The 26,699-nt window shown below is 38.8% G+C and overlaps 1 protein-coding gene across 1 annotated transcript in view; it reads right to left on the bottom strand.

The window, feature by feature from the left end:
- The window catches only part of ROCK2 (Rho associated coiled-coil containing protein kinase 2), a 162,306-nt gene extending 136,024 nt beyond the window's left edge, over positions 1 to 26,282 (bottom strand). The window contains exon 1 of the mRNA XM_050753971.1: positions 26,127 to 26,282. Coding sequence (XP_050609928.1) covers positions 26,127 to 26,267 — 141 coding nt within the window. The 5' untranslated portion in view covers positions 26,268 to 26,282. The remainder of the gene's footprint in view (positions 1 to 26,126) is intronic.
- Positions 26,283 to 26,699: the final 417 nt, after the last annotated feature.

The raw sequence follows: 26,699 nt of genomic DNA, 5'->3' as shown, positions 1-26,699 counted from the left end.
ATTATCATAAATTATATTATCAGTGTGGATTGATTCAGCTGCAAGTGACAGAAAAACCTAACCAGAAAACACCTTAAAACTATTCAGGGTGGATCCAGTGGCTCCAGTGATGATCAGGGACCTAAGCTCCTCAGCTTTGTTACTGTCAACCTGAATCCACTGCTTCCACCTAATGACATGGGATAGCAAGCGCCAACACCAGCTGTAAAAAGGCAATGGCAAGAAAAGGATACATTCACTCCCTATAAGGACTCTTCCTGGAAGCTACTCAAAAACCTCTGGCATTCACATTCCATAGCTTCAACTTACTCATGTGGCTAGTCACACACAGCAACAAAACTGCTTTAAAAAAATTTTTTTTTAAGTAGTCTTCATTCAGCCCAAACCCAAATAAATTCCAGGGGTTTCCCTAGTACAAAGAAGAAAATAATAGCTATTTGGGCCACTGCCATAATGTTTATATCAACTTTTTCAATATTCTTTACCCACTACCAGGTTCCTTCAATAGCACTGTCTCGATGTGCAGCTGCAATCAGCTGTATTGGATCTATCTTAAATAATTTAACACTTAAATGTAAGGAAGACACCAACATTGAGTCCTCTGATGAGATAATAAGGATAGCAACAGCAAAGATTTTTTTGCCGTGTCACCACTGTGATAAATACCTTACATACATTATGAAGCAATAAAATTATTTAATCTAGGTCTTACTCTAGTCTGATAATGGGTTTACATTTAATGCTTAGGGAGTTAAGTTAAAATATCTAGAATCTACCCTTTCCAGCCACCTACCACCCCACTCTAACCTGAAACAACTTACCAACCAGAAAAAATAAGTGAAATGATAACTTTCAAGACACTGGATATCAGGCAGTGAACGACGGTGGTCCCTCCGAGAGGAGAAAAACAAAGTGAGCCCTATCATGGCCACTTCCAGGTGACCAGGTGACCATGCCCAGACAGGGAACCTAAGTTGAGCCAAGTGGTCACCCTGGATTGCAGAAGCAGAGCTAGAAGCCAAGGAAGCCAAAGCAGTTAACAGAGCAGAGTACCAGAGAGGAGGGAGGTGTACCGAGAAAGAACACAGGTGTTCCCCCTAGAGTCTTCAGTAGAGAACTTATCCGTGATCTACATGAGACATTTCCCAAGAGTTGATCAAGAATAATTCCTGCCATGCTGGCCAGAATGGAAAAACTTATAATTCACGGGATTTGAGGTGCTGTACTCAAAAGGCTTTTCCCTCAGTAGCATGGAAAAATTAGCTCTAGATTAACTGCTGTTCTTTATCAGCGTAACAAAGCAAGGCACAAAAAGATCAAATTATTTTCTCGTTTTGAAACAGAGTCTCACTCTGTCATCCAGGCTGAAGCGCAGTGGCACGATCTCAGCTCACTGCAATCTCTGCCTCCCAGGTTCAAGTGATTTTCGTGCCTCAGCCTCCCGAGTAGCTGGAACTACAGGCGCATGCCACCGCACCAGGCTAATTTTTGTATTTTTAGTAGAGACAGGGTTTCGCCATGTTAGCCAGGTTGCTCTCAAACTCCTACCCCAGTGATCCACCCACCTCTGGCTCCCAAGTGCTGGGATTACAGGCGTGGTCGCTGCGTCCAGCACTTTGGGAGGCCGAGGCAGGTGGATCACTGGGTCAGAGAGTGCCAAATAAATTATTAGTCTCAAATAAGCCTCTGGACCGATTCTTTTTTAAAGACAGTGGAGCAATGTTTTAAAAGTACTAAATAAAACAAAAACAAAAGCAGTCAACCTATCCCACAATAATCCTGAAAGGTAGGAATCGAAAGCTGTATTACAGGCAGGAAAGTGACCGGTTTACACTGATCAAAGGATTCAGAAGGATCACAACAAAAACTCAACCACAAGTTTTCATATACATATTCATTTTTTAAAGCATCTTCAATCTTATAGCACTCCACGTTAAAAATGATAAATAGATGGATAGTTTATAAATAGATGGAAACTTAATGTTCCCCCTCCACCCCAAAATTCACAAGTTGAAGTACTAACTCCCAGTACCTCAAAATGTCATTGGTATTTAAAAATAGGGTCTTTAAAGAGATGACTAAATTAAAATGAGATCGTCAGAGTGGGTCTTGATCCAATCTGACTGGTGTCCTTCTAAGAGATTATGACACCAGGGGTGCACAAGCAAGGGGAAAGGTCACGTAAGGACACAGTGAGAAGGCGACCATCTGCATTCCAAGGAGAAAAACCTCAGAAGAAACCAAACCTGCCAACACCTTGATCTGGGACTTCCAGACTCCAGAACTTTGAGATAATAAATTTCCGTTATTTAAGCCAAAAACAAAACAAACAACGGTCAATTTAGAATACTACACAAATCAAAACTATCTTTCAAAAATCAAGGTGTTAACATCATGTTGCACACCATAAATATACGGTTTTCATATTAATATATCAATTTTTTTTAAAAATAAAGTTAAGAAATCAAGGTACCACTAAAGTGTGTGTATATATATTTTATACATTTTTTTATATTTCTTATATATATAAATGCCAGAAACAGTAGCCATTTAAGTGTTTGCTACTGTCTGCTACTATTCTTATCATCATTATTGTTGCTGCCATTGTCGCACTCATGTCATGAATGCATTAGAAGAGCATCCATAATGCTCTTCTTTCTAATACTTCCAAAGCATGGTGACTGCCACCTATTCTTAATTCAGGGTGTTTGTTATCTGCTGCTCAAATAGTAAGTAAGGTGTCATTTTATATTACTGTATTTATAGCTCTTCAATTCATCATTTAACTTTCCACTTGACAAAAAGCTTTATCTTCCCAAACTATAACTTCTTAAAAGTACCTGGACTATGTCCTAAACATTATCTTACATGTGGTAGAAAGTTAAACATACGTACTGTTTGGTTTTGGCTAATTTTATCATTACGGGATACCACAGTTGTGAAGAGCTTCTTTCCCCTTTCCTGAGTTATGCGTTCCATTTCCTCCCTAACTTGGTCAAATGGTCAGTGAACAAAATCACACTAACAACTAATGAGTTTTAAAGATAAGTTCTTAATCATTACCTCCAGTAAGTATAGATCATACAGTGAAATGCTCTCTTCACTTGCAGACATGAAAAAATCCAGTAAGTATAGATCATACAGTGAAACGCTCTCTTCACTTGCAGACATGAAAAAATCCAAAGCAGTGCTCTTTTTGAGAAGAGTGAAGAAGATTAACCTGAACCTAAGGGGATTTTTTAGGGTAAACAAGATGAACAATCACTGACAACAAATATTCTGAAGTTTATAATCCTTTTAATGTTATAATTATCGGGGGAACCACCTCCAATATTTCAACGTAGGTTCTTTTCTATTTCCCTAAGTTCTTTTCTATTTCGGCCAGTCTGAGAAATAAAGGGGAAGAGTACAAAAGAGAAAAATTTTAAAGCTGGGTGTCCAGGGGAGACATCACATGTCGGCAGGTTACGTGATGTCCCCAAGCCACAAAACCAGCAAGTTTTTATTAGTGATTTTCAAAGGGGAGGGGGTGTACGAATAGGGTGTGGGTCACAGAGATCACAAGCTTCACAAGGCAATAAAATATCACAAAGCAAATGTGGGCAAAATTAAAATTGCTAATGAAGTTTCGGGCACACATTGTCATTGATAACATCTTATCAGGAGACAGGGTTTGAGAGCACACAACTGATCTGACTAAAATTTACTAGGCAGGAATTTCCTGGTCCTAATAGGCCTGGGAGCGCTACAAGAGAGCGGGGCTTATTTAATCCCTTATCTGCAACTGTATAGGACAGACATCCTAGAGCGGCCATTTTACAGACCTCCCCCTAAGAATGCATTCTCTTTCTCAGGGCTGTTCCTTGCTGAGAAAAAGAATTCAGTGATATTTCTCCTATTTGCTTTTGTGAGAAGAGAAATATGGCTCTGTTCCGCCTGGCTCTCAGGCAATCAGACCTAATGGTTATCTCCCTTGTTCCCTGAACATCGCAGTTATCCTGTTCTTTTTTTCAAGGTGCCCAGATTTCACATTGTTTAAACACACATGCCTTACGAACAATTTGTGCAGTTAACGCAATCATCACAGGGTCCTGAGGCAACATACATCCTCAGCTTATGCAGATGATGGGATTAAGAGATTAAAGACAGGCATAGGAAATCACAAGAGTATTGATTAGGGAAGTGATAAATGTCCATTAAATCTTCACAATTTATGTTCAGAGACTTCAGTAAAGACAGGTGTAAGAAATTATAAAAGTATTAATTTGGAGAACTAATAAATGTCCATGAAACCTTCACAATTTATGTTCTTCTGCCATGGCTTCAGTTGGTCCCTCCATTCGGGGTCCCTGACTTCCCGCAAATAGAACATTTATTATTATTAATTACTTTTCTAAGATAGCCATCCAGCTTGTCCAAATAGATACCAATTTCTTGTTCAGAGCTTGAGGTTTTACTTCAGAAAATAACCGTGATAATGAAAAAAGAACACTCTCTTAGAAATCTACAGACATTGATTATTTTCCAGTTCTGCCACTTAGTAGCTGCATGACTTTGGACAAACCTCCAAACCTCAGTTTCCCCTCTATTCTGTATATCTGCCCTACATATTTCACAACTGTATTAAATGAGAAAACAAATACTCAGTAAGACATTAAATCTAAAAGACACTAACTTTCTCAGATACAGAATGAATAAATCTTTATTCAAAGAATTGTGTGAAATTATATACTATTAGATATATATGTTACTCAGATGTTCTGACTTTAATATAATTTTAATACAGACAGGTAAGAGGTTTCTCATTATGTTTGCAAAAAGTACGCAACTACCTCTATACTACCCAGAAGAGGTCGTAATTTTTTAGAAAAATTTTAAACCATATTTGAATTTGTAAGTATTTCTAAGTGCAGAATATTTTTAAAGAACATGTTTTTTAAAAGACTTTATTTAAAGAGCAGTTATAGGTTCGTATCAAAACTGAAAGGTACAGAGATGTCCCACATATCCCTCACCCCTGCATATACATAGCCTTCCCCCACTATCAACATCCCTCACCAGAATGATACGTTTGTTACAACAAACAAACCCACAACACTGACACATCATTATCCCCCAAAGTCCATAGTTACCATCAGTATTCATTCTTGGTACTGCACATCCCATGGGTTCACACAAATGTATAATAACCTGTATCCACCATTATAGTATCATATGTAGTGTTTTCACTGCTCTAAGAATCTTCTGTCCTCCACCTATTCATCTCTCCTTCCACACTAACAGTCACTGATCTTTTTGCTGGTTCCTTACTCTTGCCTTTGTCCAGAACGTCATACAGCTGGAATCACACTCTTACCATACAGTCCAGCAACTGCACTCCTTGGTATTTACCTGAAGGAGTTAAAAACTTATGTTCGGCTAGGTGCGGTGGCTCACGCCTGTAATCCCAGCACTTTGGGAGGCCGAGGTTGGAGGATCATGAGGTCAAGAGATCGAGACCATCCTGGCCAACATGGCGAAACCCCGTCTCCACTAAAAATACAAAGATTAGTTGGGCGTGGTGGCACGTGCCTACACTGGGGAGGCAGAGGCAGGAGAATCGCTTGAATCCAGGAGGTGGAGGTTGCAGTGAGCGAGATCATGCCACTGCACTACAGCTTGGTGACAGAGGGAGACTCCGTCTCAAAAAACGAAACAAAACAAAACAAAAAAAGTATGTTCACCAAAAACCTGCACACAAACATTTATAGCAGCTCTATACATAATTAGCAAAATTTAGAAGCAACCAAATGTTGTTCGGTGGGTGAATGGATACAGTATGGTACACCCAGACAATGGAATATTATTCAGCACTAAAAAGAAATGAACTATCAAGCCATGAAAAGATATGGAGGGAAAACTTAAAATGCGTATTGCTAAGTAAAAGAAGCCAATCTTGAAAGAACATGTCATTTTCATGGCACTGGAAAAATGACACAGAAATCTAACAAATTAGTAAAGCACAGTGCCTGGCACACAGTAAGAGATGTATGTCTTGCTTGTATTATTTTTGCTACGACAATAACCTTAATAGTACATCATAAAAACCTCTACTCAACATGACAGGTCTCAAGTGCTTATTATTTAAAACATCTATTCGTTTTCTATAAAGAAGTTTTAAGCCCAGCATTTATATTACCATTTTTCCATTAGCCAACTATTTTATCCATACTTCTCGTAAGAGAAATGCTCACAAGAAATTTGAGTTCCCATCAGCAACTTCCACTTGAAACACTTTTCTAAGGAAATCCCCTTTGTGCTATACAAACCAATTCTCCATTATCATTTAATACAGAAATAGATCAGTTTCTGAAAGACATTATTATAAATACAGCTGACCCTTAACATGGGTTTGAATTGCACAAGTCTGTTTATAAGTGGATTTTTTTTTCCAATAAGTACTGTCAGTTCTCCTTATCCGTGAGCTCCGCATCCACAACCAAAAGCAAGACTACATTTTGTGTATGTGGTTCTGGCAGGGCCAACTGCGGGACTGGTACATGCACAGATTTTGGTATCCACAGGGGTACTGGGGCTTGGAACCAATCCCCCTTGGATACTGAGGGAAAACTGTACACATTTGTCTTGTCCTTCCAGAATCCAACTTCAAACCAAACTAAATATAATGCTACAGAAGTTTTTCCACATACCGCATTACAGTAATACTTGGCAAGTTAGCATTTGTATTTTAAGCAGAGGGATCTAGGTTTTTTAACAACTTGAAGATGGGAAGAAAAATGGTGCAGTTTCAAATGAGTTATTTAATATGGGGTGGGACATGAGAGAAAGGGAGGAGTAAGGGACAAGGGACAGTTAGAGAAGTCAGCAGAAGTTAGATTACAAACAATTTTGTGGGAAATAATTAGCATTTTTAACTTTTTCCTGAATGAATGGGAAATCAGTCATTTAAATACTTAAGAGAGTAACAAGGTAAGTTTATATTTCATAATTAGTCTGGTTGGAGAGTAGAAAATGGAAAAAAAGACTAGAAAAACTGGGGGAAAGAACACCAGGGAAAGGAATACCATAATAATCTAGAAATAGCTTGATAGTCACTTGAAATAGGAAAGAAGCAGGGATATGGGAGGAAAGTGAATCCCCTTTAAGAGGTAACACTGATAAGATCTGGGAACAATGTGAGGTCAAAGATAATAGATACTAGATTTTGGGCCTGATCCAAGCTAAATGGACAGTGGAAACAGTCACTGAGTCTAAAATCAAAGGAAATGAAGCAGATTTAGAGCAACAGGGGAAAAAGAATGTAGTTGTAGATATGTTATCGTTAAGTATCTGCAGTACATCCAAGTAGAGATGACCAGTAGGTAGCTGGATATGTGAGCCGGAAGCTCAAACGCAAGCTCTCAGATGGATAAAATGGAAGGCATCAACATACAAATGATAAAGTCCTGGAAAAGATACAAAACCAAGATGGCAAATGCATTTAAAAAATAAAAAAGCAAGGAACATTTCCATTTGGCAGAAGAAAAGGAGGCAGCAAAGGAGCCTGAGGAGAAACAGCTAGAGGCTTTGTGTACTGTCACAGAAGCCAACAGAAGACAGCAATTTGACAAGTGTCAAGTACTTTTGAACATTCTATAAGATGATGGTTTTAACAGCAACAAGTCCAGATAATCTTGGAGCGAGCAGTTTTAGTGAATGATGAGAGAAGACATTATAGTGTATGGAGAAGTGAACAGAATATGAGACAACAGAGAAGTACAGAAGCTTGGGGCTTTGTTTTGCTGGTGAGAGGAGGAGGCAGAAGCTAGAAAGAACTGAGGTTTCGTTTTTGTTTTGTTTTTTTTTTTATTTTCTGACCATATCAGGCAGTAAGAAATGAGCCTTATGTCTAGGGGTATTTTGGTTATTTGTTTTATGAACATGTTTATTAGTGAGATGGGAAATAATCAGAATTAAGAGAGAGATTAAAGACATAGAGTTAATCAGCAGGAAGAAAAGAATGAGACCCAGAGCACAGTGGAGAATCAGCCTGAGGCAGCATGAGGAACATCTCATCCACTGAAACAGAATGAAAGGAAGAACAAATGCTACAGAGGAGATAAACTGGTGAGTCAAGTAATAGGAAATATAAGGGGTCTCCTTTGCATGGGTTCTATTTTCCCATGAAGTGGGAAGACCATCTGGGGAGGATACTTTATTTCTTAAGTTTAAAGAAAGAAAAGAATGATTAAAATAGCCCCTATGGAGAATAAAAGAATTGCAATGCAGCCCTGATAGCTCTATCACGGACTAGAGACCATGAATTCGCAGTACCACTAATCTGGGTAATTGTGTTTGATTTTTATCCATCGTTGCTCAACAAATGCTTTTTTTGTTGCCCAGAGAGACAAACTGATCCAGAACCTAGGTTTTGTCAGATACATACAATGAAAATTCATGAGGACAAGGACACTGAGGATTCTGGCAAGAATTTTAAAGTGATGGAAAATGGGTTCCTGCCTGCTGGTAAAAGAACCATTTAGAGATGTCAAGGAACTACAGATCTTGAAAGTTTAGAGTCAGAGCCAGGACAGCGTTTTAAATTTAAGACCTCAAAGGTAAAGTCGATTTTCAGGTAATGGTGAGGTCCAGAGTAGCTCCATGGGATTAAGTGAATGAATGAAGTGAAAAGAAAGACAACTGGAGATGATGAAATTAGGAAACTAAAATGCCAGAGTCCTGGGCCCTCTGTTCACATAAACTCTAAATTCACCATAAATGGTGGCAAAGCCTTGTGGGGAAAGATTGTGAGCCATGAGGAAAGATAGAGGACATACACTCTAACTACATCAGACTTAACAGCAGGAATTTTAACAGGAAGGTTTTGTAGATACTGTGGTGGCAAAGTGAGAAGGAAACCCACTCCTATCCTTTCCTATGCTGAGAGGTTTAAGGACTACAGGAAGGTACAAGCTCCACTACAGAGAGCTTTTCCTCAAAAGTAGTAGAGTATCTATACCTAAGGAAAAGATAAAAGAAACATTTGGTAAAGAATTTGAAGATGCAAGTGAATATGTTAACCTTAGAACAAAAGAGAGAGAAACGTGTGAAAAAAGGGGAAAAACAGGTGGGGGAACAAGAATGAGAAGACAGGTGTATTAGGGCTTATACATCTATCTTGGGCAGGAAAAGGCAACAATGAAATGAGATTTGATAGGGCCGCTTCATGGGAAGGTGGCCCAGGGAGCAGGTTCCAAGAGTTCTCTGGAAAAGATGACATCAGGCCTCTCAGAAATCAGCTAGTGCCTTGAAGAAATGCAATTAGAAGGGAGTCTATTTCTAGTGTGTGAGAAGACTCAAACCCATCTGGAAGGAGCCAAATGAACTGGATGCCTTGTGTTAGCTTAAGACTACAAGCTAAGACAATCAGGCAAAAGTTCCAGTGGTCAGCCTTGGCCCAGAAGAACTGAGAGAAGCTCACCATCTATCTCACATTGTAAAAATGAACATTTGTCCTTGACCATGAGTAGCTTCTAGTTCAGAGTCTCGCTATGTCTCATAACACCTAATAGGGCATGATAAAGAAATAAAAGCAACTCATTACCCAAAGAAGACATTCCTCTGTCTTTTCTCTTTAGATCTAGTTTATAAAATGAAGGGGTTGAATTAGAACCATTACCATTAACAGCCACCACCCCCAAAACAAAAAAGGGGCAGCAAACCTTACAAGCAGATTATTAATTGGGAATGAGACTAACCTTTCAATAAAGCTTCCTTAACACATACCAAGTGCTATAGGCCCAGTGCTAGATACTGAGAAGAGACATAAAGATAAAATATCACATAGTCACAACCCTTGAGGAGTTCCATGGTCTGGTAAGAAAAAGGAAAAAATGAATCATCATAATACAATATGATTATAATTGCTTACAACAGAGGCATGTGCAAAGCATTATGTGACCAAATGGAAGAAGGAAGTTGCCTGGGGTTGGGAGAAGGAGCGAGCAGGAAATGAAAGAAGACCTCACAGGGAAAATAAATTTAAGGTGAGTCTTAAAGAAGAATTAAAACCCGGGAAAGACTAACAACAGGTACTCAATCTCGTCTGTAGTAAAATATTAAAATACATATAAAAACAAAGGGAGACACTGGCTTTTTAAAGACCTATCAGATTGGCAAATAATGTAAAAGGCTAATAACATTCAGCCTACCAAAGATATGGAACTGTGTGTATTCTCATCAATACTGGGAGAGTTCAATTTGCTAAAGCCTTTTAAAAAGATAACTGAGATTATTCAGGGATTTTTAAATGTGCATATACCCTTTAACAATTCTGTTTCTTAAAATCTGTAGAAATATTCACATATGTGCATAAAAATATTTATACGTTCACTGCAGCAATGTTTATAACAGAAAGAAAAAACAACATAAATGTCTATCAACATTGACACAGTAAAATAAACTATGGCAAATGCAGATAATGGAATACTCCACAACACTTAAAAATAACTAGGTGAATTATAAATTCTGATTGGAAGGTCTTCAAACTAAACAAAGAAAGGAGATACAGAACAGTAGATACTGCAGAACTGCATTGTGCCTTTTAAAAAACTACAAGTAGTCACATGGTTTTATATGCATAAAAAAAGGAAAATGATATGACGTTATATTAGATGCACAGAAAAAGGACAAGTGATACACTGATGTATTATAAAGTGGTTGCCTCAGGAGACTGAAATCAAGGAGAGAGAGCTAAGCTTTATTTCTATAACTTTCCTTTTTTTTTTTTTTTTTTTTTTAAAGACAGAGTCTCACTCTGTCACCCAGGCTAGAGTGCAATGGTATAATCTCAGCTCACTGCAACCTCCACCTCCCTGGCTCAAGCAATCCTTCCACCTCAGACTCCCAAGAAGCTGGGACTACGGGTGCACACCACCACACTTGGCTAATTTTTGCATTTTTTGTAGAGACAGGGTTTCACTGTGTTGCCCAGGCTGGTCTCAAACTCCTGGGCTCAAGCTATCCACCCACCTTGGCCTCCCAAAGTGCTGGGATTAGAGGTGCGAGCTACCAAGCCCGGCCAATTGTCCGTTTTTAAAGGGGCATATGTTACTTTTGTAATTTAAAAAATGAAGTTTGTTTTATTTATTTTGTTTTTGTTTTTTGTGGTAAGCTGATAAAGCAGAGAAGGAGACAGAGCAATCGAGGTACATACAAGGGCAAAGAATATAGGAGAACATGGTATATTCAGATTATCAATGAAAAGAAGACTGCCTCTATCCCTCGTCCTGCTCACTCCCTTTCCTTCCACATCTGATAAGAAACTTCTACCCCCAAAGTCCATCATCTATGAGCCATAAACCCCACCAAGACTTTGTCTTACTATTCTCTTAGACTGTAAAGATCCATCCAAAACCCCAATGCGACTAATTACACTCCGTGAATTAAGAACACAAAAATACCAACAATTTTCAGTCATTTATTTAACACTTAGTGAAGCTAGTATGTGCCAAATAATATGCCGCATTTTGTGGGGGAGAGGGGGAAACAGGCTAATACAAGGGGGCTGATTTGGTATGCACATATCTTTTGGAAAACACTGATAGACACATACAACATAGGCTGTTATACACATAGTTCTTCAACTGTCTGTAAAAAAAACTAAAGTTCTGTACAGTTTACAGAACACTAGCACATGTAGTTAGCTTCTCACTGTATTCTTCACAACTCCTTGAAGGCAGATAGTCCTATAAATTACTCACAATCAAGAAGATAATCAGTAGAACATCTCATTAACACCAGCTTTTAACACTTAGCTTTTCTGACTCCAAATCCAATGTTCTTTCCACTATACTACTCTTTTAAAAATACACTTGAAATTAAAAATTCAAGTCATTTTCCTTCATTTTTTGCCCACCTTCACTACCTTGGTGGGGAGAACTCGTAAGAAAAAAATTCATTTTAACCTTCTCATTTGTTAATGAGATCAAACAGGGATCCTCTTTATGTACTTTAGTGGAATTTTATTAATAGAAAATCATTTGAAATAAGGTATTGTTCAGATTTTCAAACTTTTATTTCACAGATCCGTTGTAACTAGAGTCAAACTGAATAATTCTGTTTAAAAGAGGGGGAAAGCACATTAAAACACTATGCCAAATATTGACATTATATCATTCCGAAAGACAAAACTTCCCTATACTAAAAGCTTATAACAATCCCATCTCCAAAAACAAAAGTAACTTCTTAAAAATTTATTCACTGTTACATTTTATGACTTTCCTCAGAAGAAAATTTTACAAGCCAATTTTGTACTAGAGTTTCCTTTTATTAATTCTAAATTTAGTTTTATTTGTATCATATGCTGTTCTCCTATTATGGAAATGTCTTAAATATGGAAAACAATCTGTTTCCAGCATTCAAAATTTATAACTTTACAGCCTACCCTTTTTAACAAAAAAAAAAAAAATTGCTTACAGCAGCAATTGTTTTTCAAAACTATCAGGAAAATCCTTTAGGTGAGTTTTCTTGTTTTTGTGACTAAATTCTTTAAATGTTCTCTAGCTTTTGTGATTAAATTCTTCTTTAACGTGAATATAACAACATAAACATTATCCATATTGTAAGTTTATGTTGCAACCATGAGTTGCATATTCCGTTTAAGCTACAGCAAGAAATAATGCCTGAGAATATTTTTAGCATGAACATGTCAGAACTGACTCATGAAGTCTCAATTTATTTGCATTTTTTTCAAATATTTAGAAATGCCGGAGCATCTTGTATAACATTGAGGTATTATGGAATTAGGAATTCTCATCACCAGATTGTAAAATGTTTCTAACTGGAAGAATACTCCCAATAAAAATGTTTCTAAATCATCCATAACACACTTCTAAAGATAACTGCAGAAATATATTCAGTCAGTGAAAGAAGCATCACCTAGTTTCAGATTTCACATTTCTAATTATCTTTCTATTCAGCAATTATTTGAAAACAATAGATATATTTCAAAAGATAAACTGCCATAAATCTTTAGGACTTTAAAGATACTTTTATTATATGTCACTCTAGAGCCTCACATTATTTAACTGTGCCTTGGCCACAGGGCATGTAGTTTTGTTAGCCATGAGCTAAAAATCCCACAAACTATAACTCTAAAGCAACAAAGTTATCTGAAAAAGGTGATACATTTTTCAAAATCATACTAATATTTTCATATTTAATACATGAAATACTTTTACAGGGATTTCAACATAAAAAACCACATTTTTCACTAGATCTTGTAGGCATCAAAGTTCATGACAACTGTGCTAATACACTTTCTTTTCCTTTTGATTTTAAAACCAAAAACTTTTAAGAACCTGAGAGGCGGAGGTTGCAGTGAGCCGCTATCTCACCACTAGCCTGGGTGACAGAGACTGCATCTCAAAAAAGTTTCAAAAAATGGAGGAGGGGGAGGGGGAGGGAGGAGGAAGAGGAGGAGTGAGAAGGAGGGAGGATCAGGAGGAGGGAGGACCAGGAGGAGGAGGAGGAGGGAGGAGGAGGGAGGGTGGAGGAGAAGGAAGGAGGAGGAGGAGGAGGAGGAGGAGGGAGGAGGAGGGAGGGAAGGGAGGAGGAGGGAGGAGAAGGAGAAGAAGAAATGATATTTTCTAAGTTTCCTTCACTGCTCAAAAAAAAAAGAAAAAGGTCTCGCATGTAGTTATCTTTAATAAAAACTCAAAAATAATTTATCTAACCTAAAATTAAAAAGAAAACTTTAATTTCAATAAGCATATTCTGAGTATGACTTCTAGAGGAGTCACACCTAAATACAAGGCAAAAGAGCAGAATCACACACTGATACAGAATGCACAAATAAGGCTACTTTTAACACCTGAAAAGAACATAGTATGTTGGATACGATGCAAAAATTTGCACATATCCAAGTCAACATCCAATGCCACCTGTGAACAAGAACAGGCAACCTTTGTATCCGTAAGGCAAATTAAAATAAATACTCAAAAACAAGCCAAAAGCTCAGTGCAATAGTGCTTAAAACACCAACAGCTACCCATCCTCTATATGAATCAAGTTATTAAAGTAATACTGGTAACTGTTTTAACAGAGAAGTGTAAGATAAAATTTGGGTCAACAAAAGGGAGTAAGTTTATAAGCTTACACCTAACATGCTCAAAACAATCAAAAAGAGGGAAGATGAATACAGAGCAGAATGGAAAAAAAACAAACAAACATGTAAAAGCCATGTGCACGTCAGAAGCCCTTAACATCTGTAGCTTAGAAACAACCCAACTGGCTGGGCACGGTGGCTCACGCCTGTAATCCCAGCACTTTGGGAGGCCAAAGCAGGTGGATCACAAGGTCAGGAGTTCGAGACCAGCCTGGCCAACACAATGAAACCCTTTCTCTGCTAAAAATACAAAAAATTAGCCAGGCCTGGTGGCAGGCACCTATAATTCCAGCTACTCAGGAGGCTGAGGCAGGAGACTCATGTGAACCTGGGAGGCGGAAGTTGCAGTGAGCCAAGACTGCACTGCTGCACTCCAGCCCAGGCGACAGTGCGAGACTCTGTCTCAACAACAACAACAAAACAGAAACAACCCAACTAGTAGACTCCACTGCCATTATTAGGGCCTACCCATTAGCCAGGTGCAGTGGCATGTGCCTGTAGTCCCAGGTACTTGGGAGGCTGAGGTAGAAGGACTGCTTGAGTCCAAGAGTTCTAGGCTGCAGTGAGCTATGATCACACTGCACTCCAGCATGGACAACAAAGTGAGACCCCACCTCTTTAAAAAAAACTTTTTTTAATTAAAAAAATAAAAGAGAGCCTATACAGATCAGCAAGACTCATTCATTCCTTGGAAGCAAAAGGTATCATAACAAGGTTTAAAAAAAAATGCTTAGTATTAACTAGGCCTTTCAGGTGTAAACACTTATCAGTAGGCTAATTCCACATTCAGAGGGCTCTGATTTGCATTTGTATTCTATTTTTGGAATTCCCAACACTGGAATTGGCCTGTGGTATACAAAATAAAACTCCACCAGTTGATTACCATATTATTTCCTAGCATAAAAACAAAAACAACTTAAATATAATGATTCAAATTAGGCCACACTCATGACACATTAGCAAAAATCAAAAGAACAAGCAAAACACGCACATAAAACAGTGGCCAACATCATTTGTCACTGGTAAAACGCACTACAATGGCTATAATTACAATGACACACACTACCAAGTGTTTCGTGATAATATGGAGAAACTGGAACCCTCATACATTTCTGGTGAGAATGTAAAATGGTAGGGCTACTTCGGAAAACAGTCTGCAGTCTCTCAAAAGTTAAGCATAAATTTACCATATGACCCTGCAGTCCCACTCCTTGGAATCTATCCAAGAGAAATGAAAACATATACCCTCACATATGGTGAATTCATAAACAAAATGTGGTACATCCGTAACTATGGAATATTATTCATCAATTAAAAAGAACATAGTATTCATGCTGCAACATATATGAACGTCAAAAACATCATGTTAGGTAAAAGAAGCCAGGTGGAAATCACTGCATATTTTATTATTCCACTTATATGGAATTTACAGAACAGACAAAGTTATAGTCAGAAAGCAGATCAGTGGTTGGCTGGGGTTGGGATTCAGGACTGACTGCAAATAGGATCAAGGGAATTTGGGGGGGGTGATGAAAATGAATTGTGATGATGGTTACACAACTTTGTAAATTTACTAAAAATCATATTGTACACTTAAAATGGAAGAAATTTATGGTGTATAAATTATACCTCAATAAAACAGTTGAAAATAAAAAGAACTAGTAATGGTAGTAAACAATGATGCCCGACTCTATATATTCAATACCTGCTCATTCTCAACCACCAGACTTTTATTTCAGAGCTGATTCTAAGAGCAAATAAGAGACTGAAACACATTTTGTCAATTGCACTACATCTGCAGGCTGTATTTATTTGTTCAACCAATATGAAAGGCTTATTACAAGCAAGATACTATGTATCACTCTCCTTTGTCTGCTAAATGAATACCAGTAGTAGATGTAGAAGAAAAACTATCACGACTCTAAATTCTATTCTTTCTATAACTGTTTTAAATACGGTCCAGAGAACACACACAAAAAACCACCTGCATGTATTAGGGAAAAAAAAGAAATACTACAAACATGAAACAGTTTAAAGCCAAATCAACATATTAGAAACCAAAATGCTTAATATCTGAAAAATTCTCAAGTCATTGTGACTTGCAATGACACACTTGATTCCTCTCAAAAAAATCTCATGCCCTTTAACTTAGTTTTTAATATTGTTGAAAAATATTGCCTTACTATTAATAACAGCCAATATGCTATTTTAAAGGATTTTACCTTGTGAACACACCACCAGCATTTCATCTGCCCTACTCATAAAGTGCAATTCCAACACAGGCATAACTAGGTACATAAAAAGAAGTAAATGTGTTTAACCAGAAAAAAGTTAAGGAGAAGGGGGAAAAAATGACACATATAAATGATAAAAAGCTGTTCAGCCCCCATGAGGTATCTTTACTTCACCTAAAATACTGAATAAAATTCACTTAAATTCTTTCCAAGACAAACTGTTTCACCACAATCCGGAAAATATCCAAATCACAATTTGCTTTTCCTACATGACCTCCAAATTAATTCTACTTCTAAACCCATCCTCCCTGAATATATAGATGTTTACTTACCTTCTTTCCCATGGATAGGTAAGAACTAAGTGACAGGAACACATACAAAATGTTTATCTGGGAAGTATTTTAATTAATATCTCTTCAAGTAGAGACATTTCTACAGGTTATCACTTCTGTTATTTAAAAAAAGAGGCTAGGGCCAGGCGCAGTGGCTCACGCCTGTAATCCCAGCACTTTGGGAGGCCAAGGCAGGTGGATCACAAGGTCAGGAGATCGAGACCAAACTGGCTAACACAGCGCAATCCATCTCTACTAAAAATACAAAAAAAATTAGCCGGGCGTGGCTTTTGAGTTTATTTTTATTTAATGCACAGAATATGAGCTGTTTTAGGACATGGGTCTTTTATATTTTCCTATTCTGTAAATATTTGTTGAACGAACTAACAATTTCTGTAAACAGAAACTCCCAATTAATATTTTGGAAAATCTAATACACCTAGACAAATCTCTATCTCCTGATATAATATTTGAACTCCTACTTCATACTTTCCATCAGAATTCCAAATGAAATATCAGTAAGAACAAAGCCATGTGAGAACAAAAAGTCAGGTATATGATGATATAATCCTGGTAAAAGAGAATTTCCTAAACATGACCACGAAGCCAGAATCACTTTACAGTGAAAAGATAATTGTAACTACATAAAACTCATACTATTCATTAAATATTTAAAAAGATGAAGTACATGACTAGTGTAATTTTTTATATATATATATATAATTTAAGACATATACACCAAAATGTTAAACAGTGATTATCTCTAAGGAAGGAGATTGTAGGTAAGTGTCATTAGCATTTATACCCTTCTATGCTCCCTAAATTTTCTCCAATAAGAGCATATTATTTTTATAATTTAAAAAATGACAAATCTTGCTTCACTTCAAAAAATAAAATCTATGTTTCCCTCTCAGCCATAGCTGGTTGTCATTTCCCTCAGGTACAGATAAAACTAAAAAGAAATGGCATTTTTTCCAGAGACAGGGTCTCACTCTATCACCCAGGCTGAAATGCAGCAGCACCATTACAGCTCACTCAGTCTCAAACTCCTGGACTCAAGCCACCCTCCTGCCTCAGCCTCCCGAGCAGCTAGGATCACAAGTTTGTGCCACCATGCCTGGCTAATTTTTTTTTATTTCTGTAGAGGCAAGAAATCTCACTGTGTTGCCCAAGCTGGTCTCAAACTTCTAGCCTCAAGCAATCCTCCCAACTCAGCCTCCCAAAGCACTGGTATTATAGGCATGAACCACTGTGCCTAGCCAAGAAATGACTTTGAAATGAGCGTGGGTTAAATAACAGAACCAGGACTGATGACCTGCTGTAGCTACTAAGGTGGTAGAAAAGCAAATTTAAAAGTCCCAACAGTCAGTAAACTGACTTTTAACAAAGGCGCCAAAGCAACCCAATGAGAAAACTTAAATTTTTTAAAAATGGTGCTGGATAGTCTAGATAACTGGATAATTATGTGGGAAAGAAAAATTAACTTCAACCCCTAACTCACACCACACATTAAATTTAGCTTAAAATGTATCCTAGACCTAAATGTAAAAGTCAACCATAAAGCTTTTGGAAGAAAGCAAAGGTGAATATCTTCATGACATGGGGATGGCAACAATTACTTGGGCAGAAAGGCAATAGCCATTACAAATTTTGATTAAAAAAAAAGATATGGCAGTGAGCTGAGATCTGGCCACTGCACTCCAGCTTGGGCAACAGAGCGAGACTCCGTCTCAAAAAAAAAAAAAAAAAAAGAGATATGGGGCCAGGCATAGTGGCTCGTGCCTGTAATCCCAGCACTTTGGGAGGCCAAGGCGGGCAGATGACTTGAGGTCAGGAGTTGGAGACCAGCCTGGCCAACATGGTAAAACCCCGTCTACACTAAAAATACAATAATTAGCCGGGCGTGGTGGTGCATGCCTGTAATCCCAATTACTCGGGAGGCACAGGAGGGAGAATCGATTAAACACATGCGGCAGAGGTTACAGTGAGCCAAGACTGTGCCACTGCACTCCAGCCTGGGCAACACAGCAAGACTCTACCTCAAAAAAGAGAGAGAGAGAGAGAGAGAGAGAGATACACCATAAGCTAGGGAAAAAACACTCACAAAACATACATTTGACAAAGAGTGTTCTCTCTATATACAAAAGAACTTATATGATTCAATAATAAATACAAATAAATAACCCAATGTTTTTAAATGGGCGAAAATGGAGATATGTTGCTTTGAACAGATAATTCACAAAGGAAAACATATAAATGGCCAGTAAGTGCAAGAAAAAGTACATCATTAGTCATGAGGGAAATGCAAATCATGCAAATCAAAATCACATTTTAAAGAGCAGTGTCGGGGAAGACGTGGAGCAACTGGAACTCTCATATATTGTTGGTGGGAGTGTAAAACGGTGTAACTACTTCATAAAAAGATCTGACAGTTTCTTTTTTTTTTTTTTTTTTTAGACAGAGTCTCACTCTTGTTGCCCAGGCTGGAGTGCAATGACCTGATCTCAGCTCATTGCAACCTTCACCTCCTGGGTTCAGGTGATTCTCCTGCCTCAGACTCCCAAGTAGCTGAAATCACAGGTTTGTCCCACCACAGCCGGCTAATCTTTTTTTTATTATTTTTAATAGAGATAGGGTTTCACCATGTTGGTCAGGCTGGTCTCAAACTCCTGACCTCAAATGATCCGCCCACCTGGGCCTCCCAAAGTGCTGAGATTACAGGTGTGAGCCACCGTGCCTAGCCGGCAGTTTCTTAAACAGTAAACGCATATCTGCCCTACGACTTAGCAATTCCACTACAAGGTATTTAATTTACCCAAAAGAAATGAAAACATTCATAGCAACTGTATTAAGAGCCAAAGTAGGCTGGGTGCAGTGGCTCAGGCCTCTAATGCAACGCTTTCAGAGGATGAGGCTGGAGGATCACTTGAGGCCAGGAGTTTGAGACCAGCCTGGACAACACAGCAAGACCTCATTTCTGCAAAAAAATAAAATAAAATAAAAATTAGCCAATCACAGTGGCACACACCTGTAGTCCCTACTAGAGGGGCTAAGTTGGAAGAATTATTGAGACCAGGAGTTGAAGGTTACAGTGAGCTATGACTGCACCACTGCATCCCAGCCTGAGCAAGAGAGCAAGATCTTGTCTCCATATTTAAAAAAAATCAAGCCAAAATACATAATACACTCAGTACTCTGTATCCATGAATCCAACCAACTGTGGATCAAAAATATTTGGAAAAAAAAAATTAAAAAATATAGACTAAAAAACAATACAGTATCGTATTAGGCATTATAAGTAATCGAGAGATGACAAAGTATATGGAGGATATGCATAGATTACATGCAAATACTAATGCCATTTTATAAAAAGGACTGTGCATCGTTGAATTTTGGTACGTAGGCAGACTGTGAAGCAAGTATCCTGGAACCAATCCCCAGAGAAGACCAAGGGACCACTGTACATTCTGAAGACAAAAAACTGAAAACTAGTCCAGGTATGCATCAACACGATATCCAAGCCAACTGTGGTTTATACATAAAACAGAAGACAATTCAGCAACAAGAAAAAGGAACAAATTGCTGACACACAAAATAACACAGATAACTCTCAGAAACAATGCTGCGTTAAAGAAGCCAGACACAGAAAAGTATATACTATATGATTCCATTTTTATGAAGTTTAGAAGAAATCAAAGTTATCTTTACTGCAAAAAAAAAAAAAAAATCAGAAGAATGACTGTCTCTAAGAGAAGAAAATGATGTGTGGAATTAGCTGAAAAGGTGTGAAGGAGATTTCTGAGTTGGTAATAATGGTCTGTATTTTTACAAGAATTTGCATTACACAGGTGTGTGCATTTGTCAAAACTCACCAGTGGTACATTTAAGATCTGTGCATTTCATTGCATGCAAATTTAATCTTTAAAAAATCTAAACAAATCAAATTGAACCCTTCTTAAATACATACCAAAATGTTTGAAGGCAAAGTATACTAATATCTCCAATTTACTTCAAGTGAATCAAAAATAAAAGATGTATTGATAGATGGATAAAGGAATGGACAGATAAAGAAAATACAGCAAATATAGCAAAATATTAATTATGCGGTGAATATATGGATGTTCATTGTTGGTTCTTTCACCCTTACTATACTTTGAAATTTTCTATAACAACATGATGGAGAAAATTTTAAACTCTATCCATTACATTAAGTTGAACATAGTGTATCTTAAAATCCAGCAATTCCACTCCCAGATATATACCCTAATGTACAGGAATTCTTCACATGAGCTCCAGAAATGCTCCTAGCAACACTTTCCATAATAGAAAAAAAAAAGAAAGAAAGAAAACTGTAAATATCCTTTAAGTAGATTGGAGCTAAACTGATTATCGTAGCAGGGAATATGAATAAACCACAATGTTAGCGAATCTTAGAAACACCATTTCCAGTAAGGCTGGGCGCGGTGGCTGAAGCCTGTAATCCCAGCACTTTGGGAGGCCGAGACGGACGAGGTCAGGAGATCAAGACCATCCTGGCTAACACGGCGAAACCCCATCTCTACTAAAAAAAATACAAAAAAAAAAACTAGCCGGGCGAGGTGGCGGGCGCCTGTAGTCCCAGCTACTCGGGAGGCTGAGGCAGGAGAATGGCGTAAACCCAGGAGGCGGAGCTTGCAGTGAGCTGAGATCCAGCCACTGCACTCCGGCCTCGGCAAAAGAGTGACACTCCATCTCAAAAAAAAAAAAAAAAAAAAAAAAAAAGGAACAACATTTCCAGTAAACAAAGCAAGTCATAAAAGAATACGTAAAAACGCTGACATTTTATAAAGTTAAAACAAGTAAAACTACATAATACTGTTTAGAGATATACACAACTGTAGTAATCTATGAAATGAAGCAAAGGAACAATAAAATGTTCAGGGTAGCAGATGAGAGAGGATGCAGGAAGACCGAATCCAGCAGCAGCAACAGCACACAGGTAACTTCTACAGGCTAGTGTTCCACTTATTAACTTGTGTGGTGATTTCACGAATATGTTTTTATGCTTCATAAATTATATTTGCATACTATATTTTTAGAATTCAAAATGGGAAAGAGAGGGCTATCTGATCTAGACTCTGGGAATAAAAAACAAAAAAGTTAGATTTCAAGATAATTATCCACTATTTATTTACAACTACTGAAGTGTATGTAAGTCCGTATTTCCTTACTTAGTCTACATCGGCCTTACCCTGGGACCACAATGTTTCCCAATTCAGAATTTCTTGGATTTTAGAATGGTACACAGTACATATACTGTGCATTCCCTAAAACGCTCTTGAAAATCTGGGCAGCACCCTGAAATCAAATACATTAATATTCTTCCAGCAAAAGGCATTATTATTTACATCAAGAGGAATGACTAGACCACAAATATTCTAATGTCAGATTAGGTCAGATGTTATCATCAAATACATTTTACCAAAAACTTGGTTTTTAGGGTTTTTTATATACCAAAATTGTGGATAAGGGATTGCAGACCTGCACTTGCTTCACATCAACAGTAAGTTCCATACATCACCTTTTGTTTAAAACCTCCCTAGCTAACTCATTTTCTTTAAAGATTTCCTATCAACATGAAAGTTTTAAAGTAAACTAGTCACATTTACACTATAAATGCCAAACTCTTCATAAAGAAAAAAATGTGGCCGGGCGCGGTGGCTCAAGCCTGTAATCCCAGCACTTTGGGAGGCCGAGACGGGCGGATCACAAGGTCAGGAGATCGAGACCATCCTGGCTAACACGGTGAAACCCCGTCTCTACTAAAAAATACAAAAAACTAGCCGGGCGAGGTGGCGGGCGCCTGTAGTCCCAGCTACTCAGGAGGCTGAGGCAGGAGAATGGTCTAAACCCGGGAGGCGGAGCTTGCAGTGAGCTGAGATCCAGCCACTGCACCCCAGCCTGGGCGACAGAGCAAGACTCTGTGTCAAAAAAAAAAAAAAAAAAAAGAAAAAAATGTATAAAACGATCTTTAATTTTTATTCTATTTCATTTTTTATTGTATCTCTATAATGTTCTTACTTATTACATGATGGGAAAAATATACATACAATTTTATTTTAATTAGGCAAATAACCAGCAGCATGATGAGTCTAAGCACTGAGATAAGAAATATCGTCAGATAGTTTACAAGGATAATGAAATCAATCAAATTATTTTATGTTCTATGCCACTGAAAATTGTAAACAAATTTTTAATCACCTTTGCCCATCCACACAAGTCTTAAGAGTTTACCCAAGCATGAGTCCTATAGGTTATTGTGACTGTTTACCTTTGAAAGAGTAAAATAAATCAAAACTCAAAAAGCACAGACCTTTAGAAAAACATCTCTTCAGCAAAGCCTGAAACACAATTCTTTTTACCATAATAGGTAAGCAGTATGAGAAGCTGGTCTTGACAACAAAGCACAGGTATTTACCCAAAGGTTTCAAACACTACAAAAGCGTATTACCGAAGACCTGCCTCCAAAAAAAAAAAGAGGCAGTAGAGAAACAAAACTCTATTTCTAAGTAATACTAAGCAGCTCACAATCTGCAACCATAAAACAGATAAATTCTTCTCAGATTAATTTAAGGACCCACATAAAGCAATGAGCCTTTGCAGAGAAACAAGATGTCATCTTTACACTGATTTAGTCTTGGACTCTAGCTCTACCTATGCCTAATGATTGCCAGCACTTTTCTGATGGCAAATTCAAATGATAATGCTACTCACTCAAAATTATGTAGCAAGAAATAGATGCAAATAAAACCATTTTCCTTTGAAAAGAAAATTTAAAGCAATTAACTAAAAACATGCTAAATGTGCACAGGAGAAGTGAACTAAATTTAATGAGCACTGTGATGTACCAAGCACTAGGCTAAGCACTTTACGTGTTATCTCATATAACTTTGTTTCCTACAGGGGTTTACCTTCCAGGCCTAGCTTACTGAAAGCATCATACAATCATTTCTGGTGTACTTCATCTTCTTCTGTCATCTTAGGAGTATACAATTTTTAATGGTACTTTCTGAGCTCCTGAATGTAGTGTTGCAGCTGTGTTTGCTTTAAATTATATTCCTTTAAATTTTCTGTTAAAGACAAAATATGTTATTTCCTATGGCAAAGCCAAAAAATAAATGACATGTGCAGTAAAACAATGACCAATTGTGAAATGCAACCTAAATGCTAAGGTTTCAGATCTTTAAAGTGATACCAGCCATTATTTCATCAGTATTTCAGGAATATAATTTTTTATAACATTATTTTAGACATTAATTTACAGTTTCAGTTTGGAGAGATGAAAAGATTCCAGAGATGGATAGTGGTGATGGTTGCACAACAATGTGAACGTATTTAATGCCTGCCACTAAGCTATACCCTTAAACATGGTTAAAAATGGTAAATTCTGTATACGCTACCACAAAAAAATCCGTTCTAATATTTCATAAAATACATGTAATTTAAAATTAATTTATATATATATTTTTAATTTAGTTTATCAATTTGCAGCAGAAGCACCAGGAATCTTGCTCCAAAGGAATAAGGGACACATTTTGTCTTGGAAAGGTTTACTGTACCTCAAGCATATTTAATCAACTAGAAACAGCTATAACAGAGTCTGCCAAGTCATCAGCATCTGATGTCAATTCTCAGATCAGTAATGTGTCACCTTAATAAAAGTGTGTTTTGGCTGTAATAAGCATTAAATGAATGAACTGTGTCCTGAGCATGTAAAATGTTTCACTTTTAAAAATAGCCGTCATTTTAATAACTTGGAAAGTAATAAAACAAAATGCATGAGCATATTACATGTACAAGCTACTTTACATTCAAGCTCAGAATAACTCTAATAATTATGATTAATATCATTAAAGATCTAAGATATCAAAGTGAATTGCAAAACGTTTGCATCTAGGATTTAGTATGAACCTGATGAATACTTGAGATTTGCTGTACTATTTTTAACTAAACTTTCTGGCCTTAGGTCAAAGTTTTGCTAGCAAAATACCAAAGTGAAAATGCTCGGAGTGCAGCCCAGAGTCTCCGCTTTAGCCTAGGAAAAGCTATGCCATCCATGCAAGCAATCTTACTCCCAATTAAAGACTTTCAAAGACTGCTCCCATGAAAACACAGGAACAACACATTAACCCGAAAATCAGTAAAACATCAGACACATGTGACACAACATAGCACATCACTCACTATTTTCTGTGCACTGTGCAGAAAGACACACATAGCTAAAGTCAGTTCCTGCATTTTGACTAAACAGGACTGAGTCACTCTGCAAACGATGCCTGAAACCTCAAAGGATAACCAACTGCCTCTGACGAAAAGTCAGTCCGTCCGTCCCTGGAAAGGGAGGAGGCAGTTTTTCTCATCGTACAGTAAGATTTATCCCAGCAGGGAACAGAACTAAACATCTGCATTCCAACACAGAATGTCTAACGGATCTAAGGATCTCCCACCCTAATTCTAGTCTTCCAAAGTCAATCTAATATGCAGAGTATCGTTTTCACTTTTCTTCTCCCCAGGGTAGAAGTCCACACCCCCTTTTCCCATAAATGCATCCACACTGCACACTACTCAAATTGCGAAATACAATCATCTATCCTCACAAAAATAAGAAATAAGCCAGCATTCTACGGTGCATTTCTATTTTGTAAAACATGCTCCTTTCTTAATCAAGAGCCAATTAGCAGCCTTTACGGTGCTATTAATTTGGATTTCAAAGGTCGTTTTAGGAAAGAGACGCAATGAAGAGGAGAGATTTATTCCACTCCACAATTCAGACTGAGTTTTTGGCTCCGGCGCAATAATCTCAGGGAATTAAATTTACAGCACTTAAAATGCACTAAATGGCAAGTGTGGAATGCTCAAACGCAAGTGAAAACAGCAAAACATTAGGTATGTGTTCCAAGATTTCAGACTAAAAGGAGAGAGTGAGGGCAGCTCTTTGTCATGTATCCCAGCGAGTACTCGCAACAGGGAGAGCATCAGGTTTCTTTCTCCCTTGCTCGCACCAAGTCCCCACGTAGCATGACACTTTCAAATCGGCTAACCTGCTGTATGAAGGATGGCCAGTCCTCCACCCACCTCCCGAAACAGAGTGGGTAGGCGGAAGGAGAAGAGGGGTGTTCCTCCCAGTGCTGCAAGAAAGGAGCAGCAGGGGATGACACCGGCTCCAGCAGGAGGTAGAGGGAGGAATCAAAGGCGGGTCACTACTCTTGGAACTCGGGGGCAGAAGCGTTTGGTCTCCGGGCCCGGCTGCCGGAAGCAGGGCGGGGTGGGGCAAGACCTCCCCTCCTCACGGGCGGACGGGCACGAAGGGCTGGGCGCAGAAGGGATCTGAGGTGTGAGCTGCAACGAGCAAGCTCCCAGGCCCCGGCCACCTACCAGCAAGCTCTCCACGTTGATGGGGGAGCGAGGGTCTCGGATCAGCGCCTCCAGCTTCCTCTGGCGGCTCGCGCTGGCCCCGTCCCCCGGCACGGTTTCGGGGGCGCCGGGCATTTTCCCCGTCGGCGGGGGCCGGCTCATGCCGCCACCGCCGGACCCGCACTCAGGCTCCTCGCGCTCAGGTCCGGCAGCCTCGGGGCCTAGCACCGCCCCCGCACCACCAGCTTCGGCCGGGACTCCGCTTGGGCCCACCGCCCGCCTCTAGCTCCGGCTTCGGGTCTCCGCGGCGGTCCCCCGCCCAGGGGCTGCTCCTAGGGGCCCGCCCGGCCCGGCCCGGCCCTGTCGGGAGCGCCGGGGAACAGACTGCGTCCCCGCCCCTCAGTCAGATTCGCGCCGCCGGTCCGCTGGTCCTCCGCGAGCGCCCGCAGGAGTCCTCGGGCGGGAGCGGGGAAGTGGCGCCGCCACCGCCGCGGCCCGGACCGCCCCGCCCTCTGGGGCCCCGGGAGGCTGAAGCCCAGGCCTGGGCCACTACGGCCGCCGCCGGCCCGCTGCCATGGTCGCCGCCGGCTGCCT

This window comes from Macaca thibetana, chromosome 13 (genome assembly GCF_024542745.1).
Source record: "Macaca thibetana thibetana isolate TM-01 chromosome 13, ASM2454274v1, whole genome shotgun sequence".
In the NCBI taxonomy this organism is placed as follows: Eukaryota; Metazoa; Chordata; class Mammalia; order Primates; family Cercopithecidae; genus Macaca; species Macaca thibetana.
Note: the sequence above shows the minus strand (reverse complement) of the source record. Positions and strands in the feature narration are given on the sequence as shown.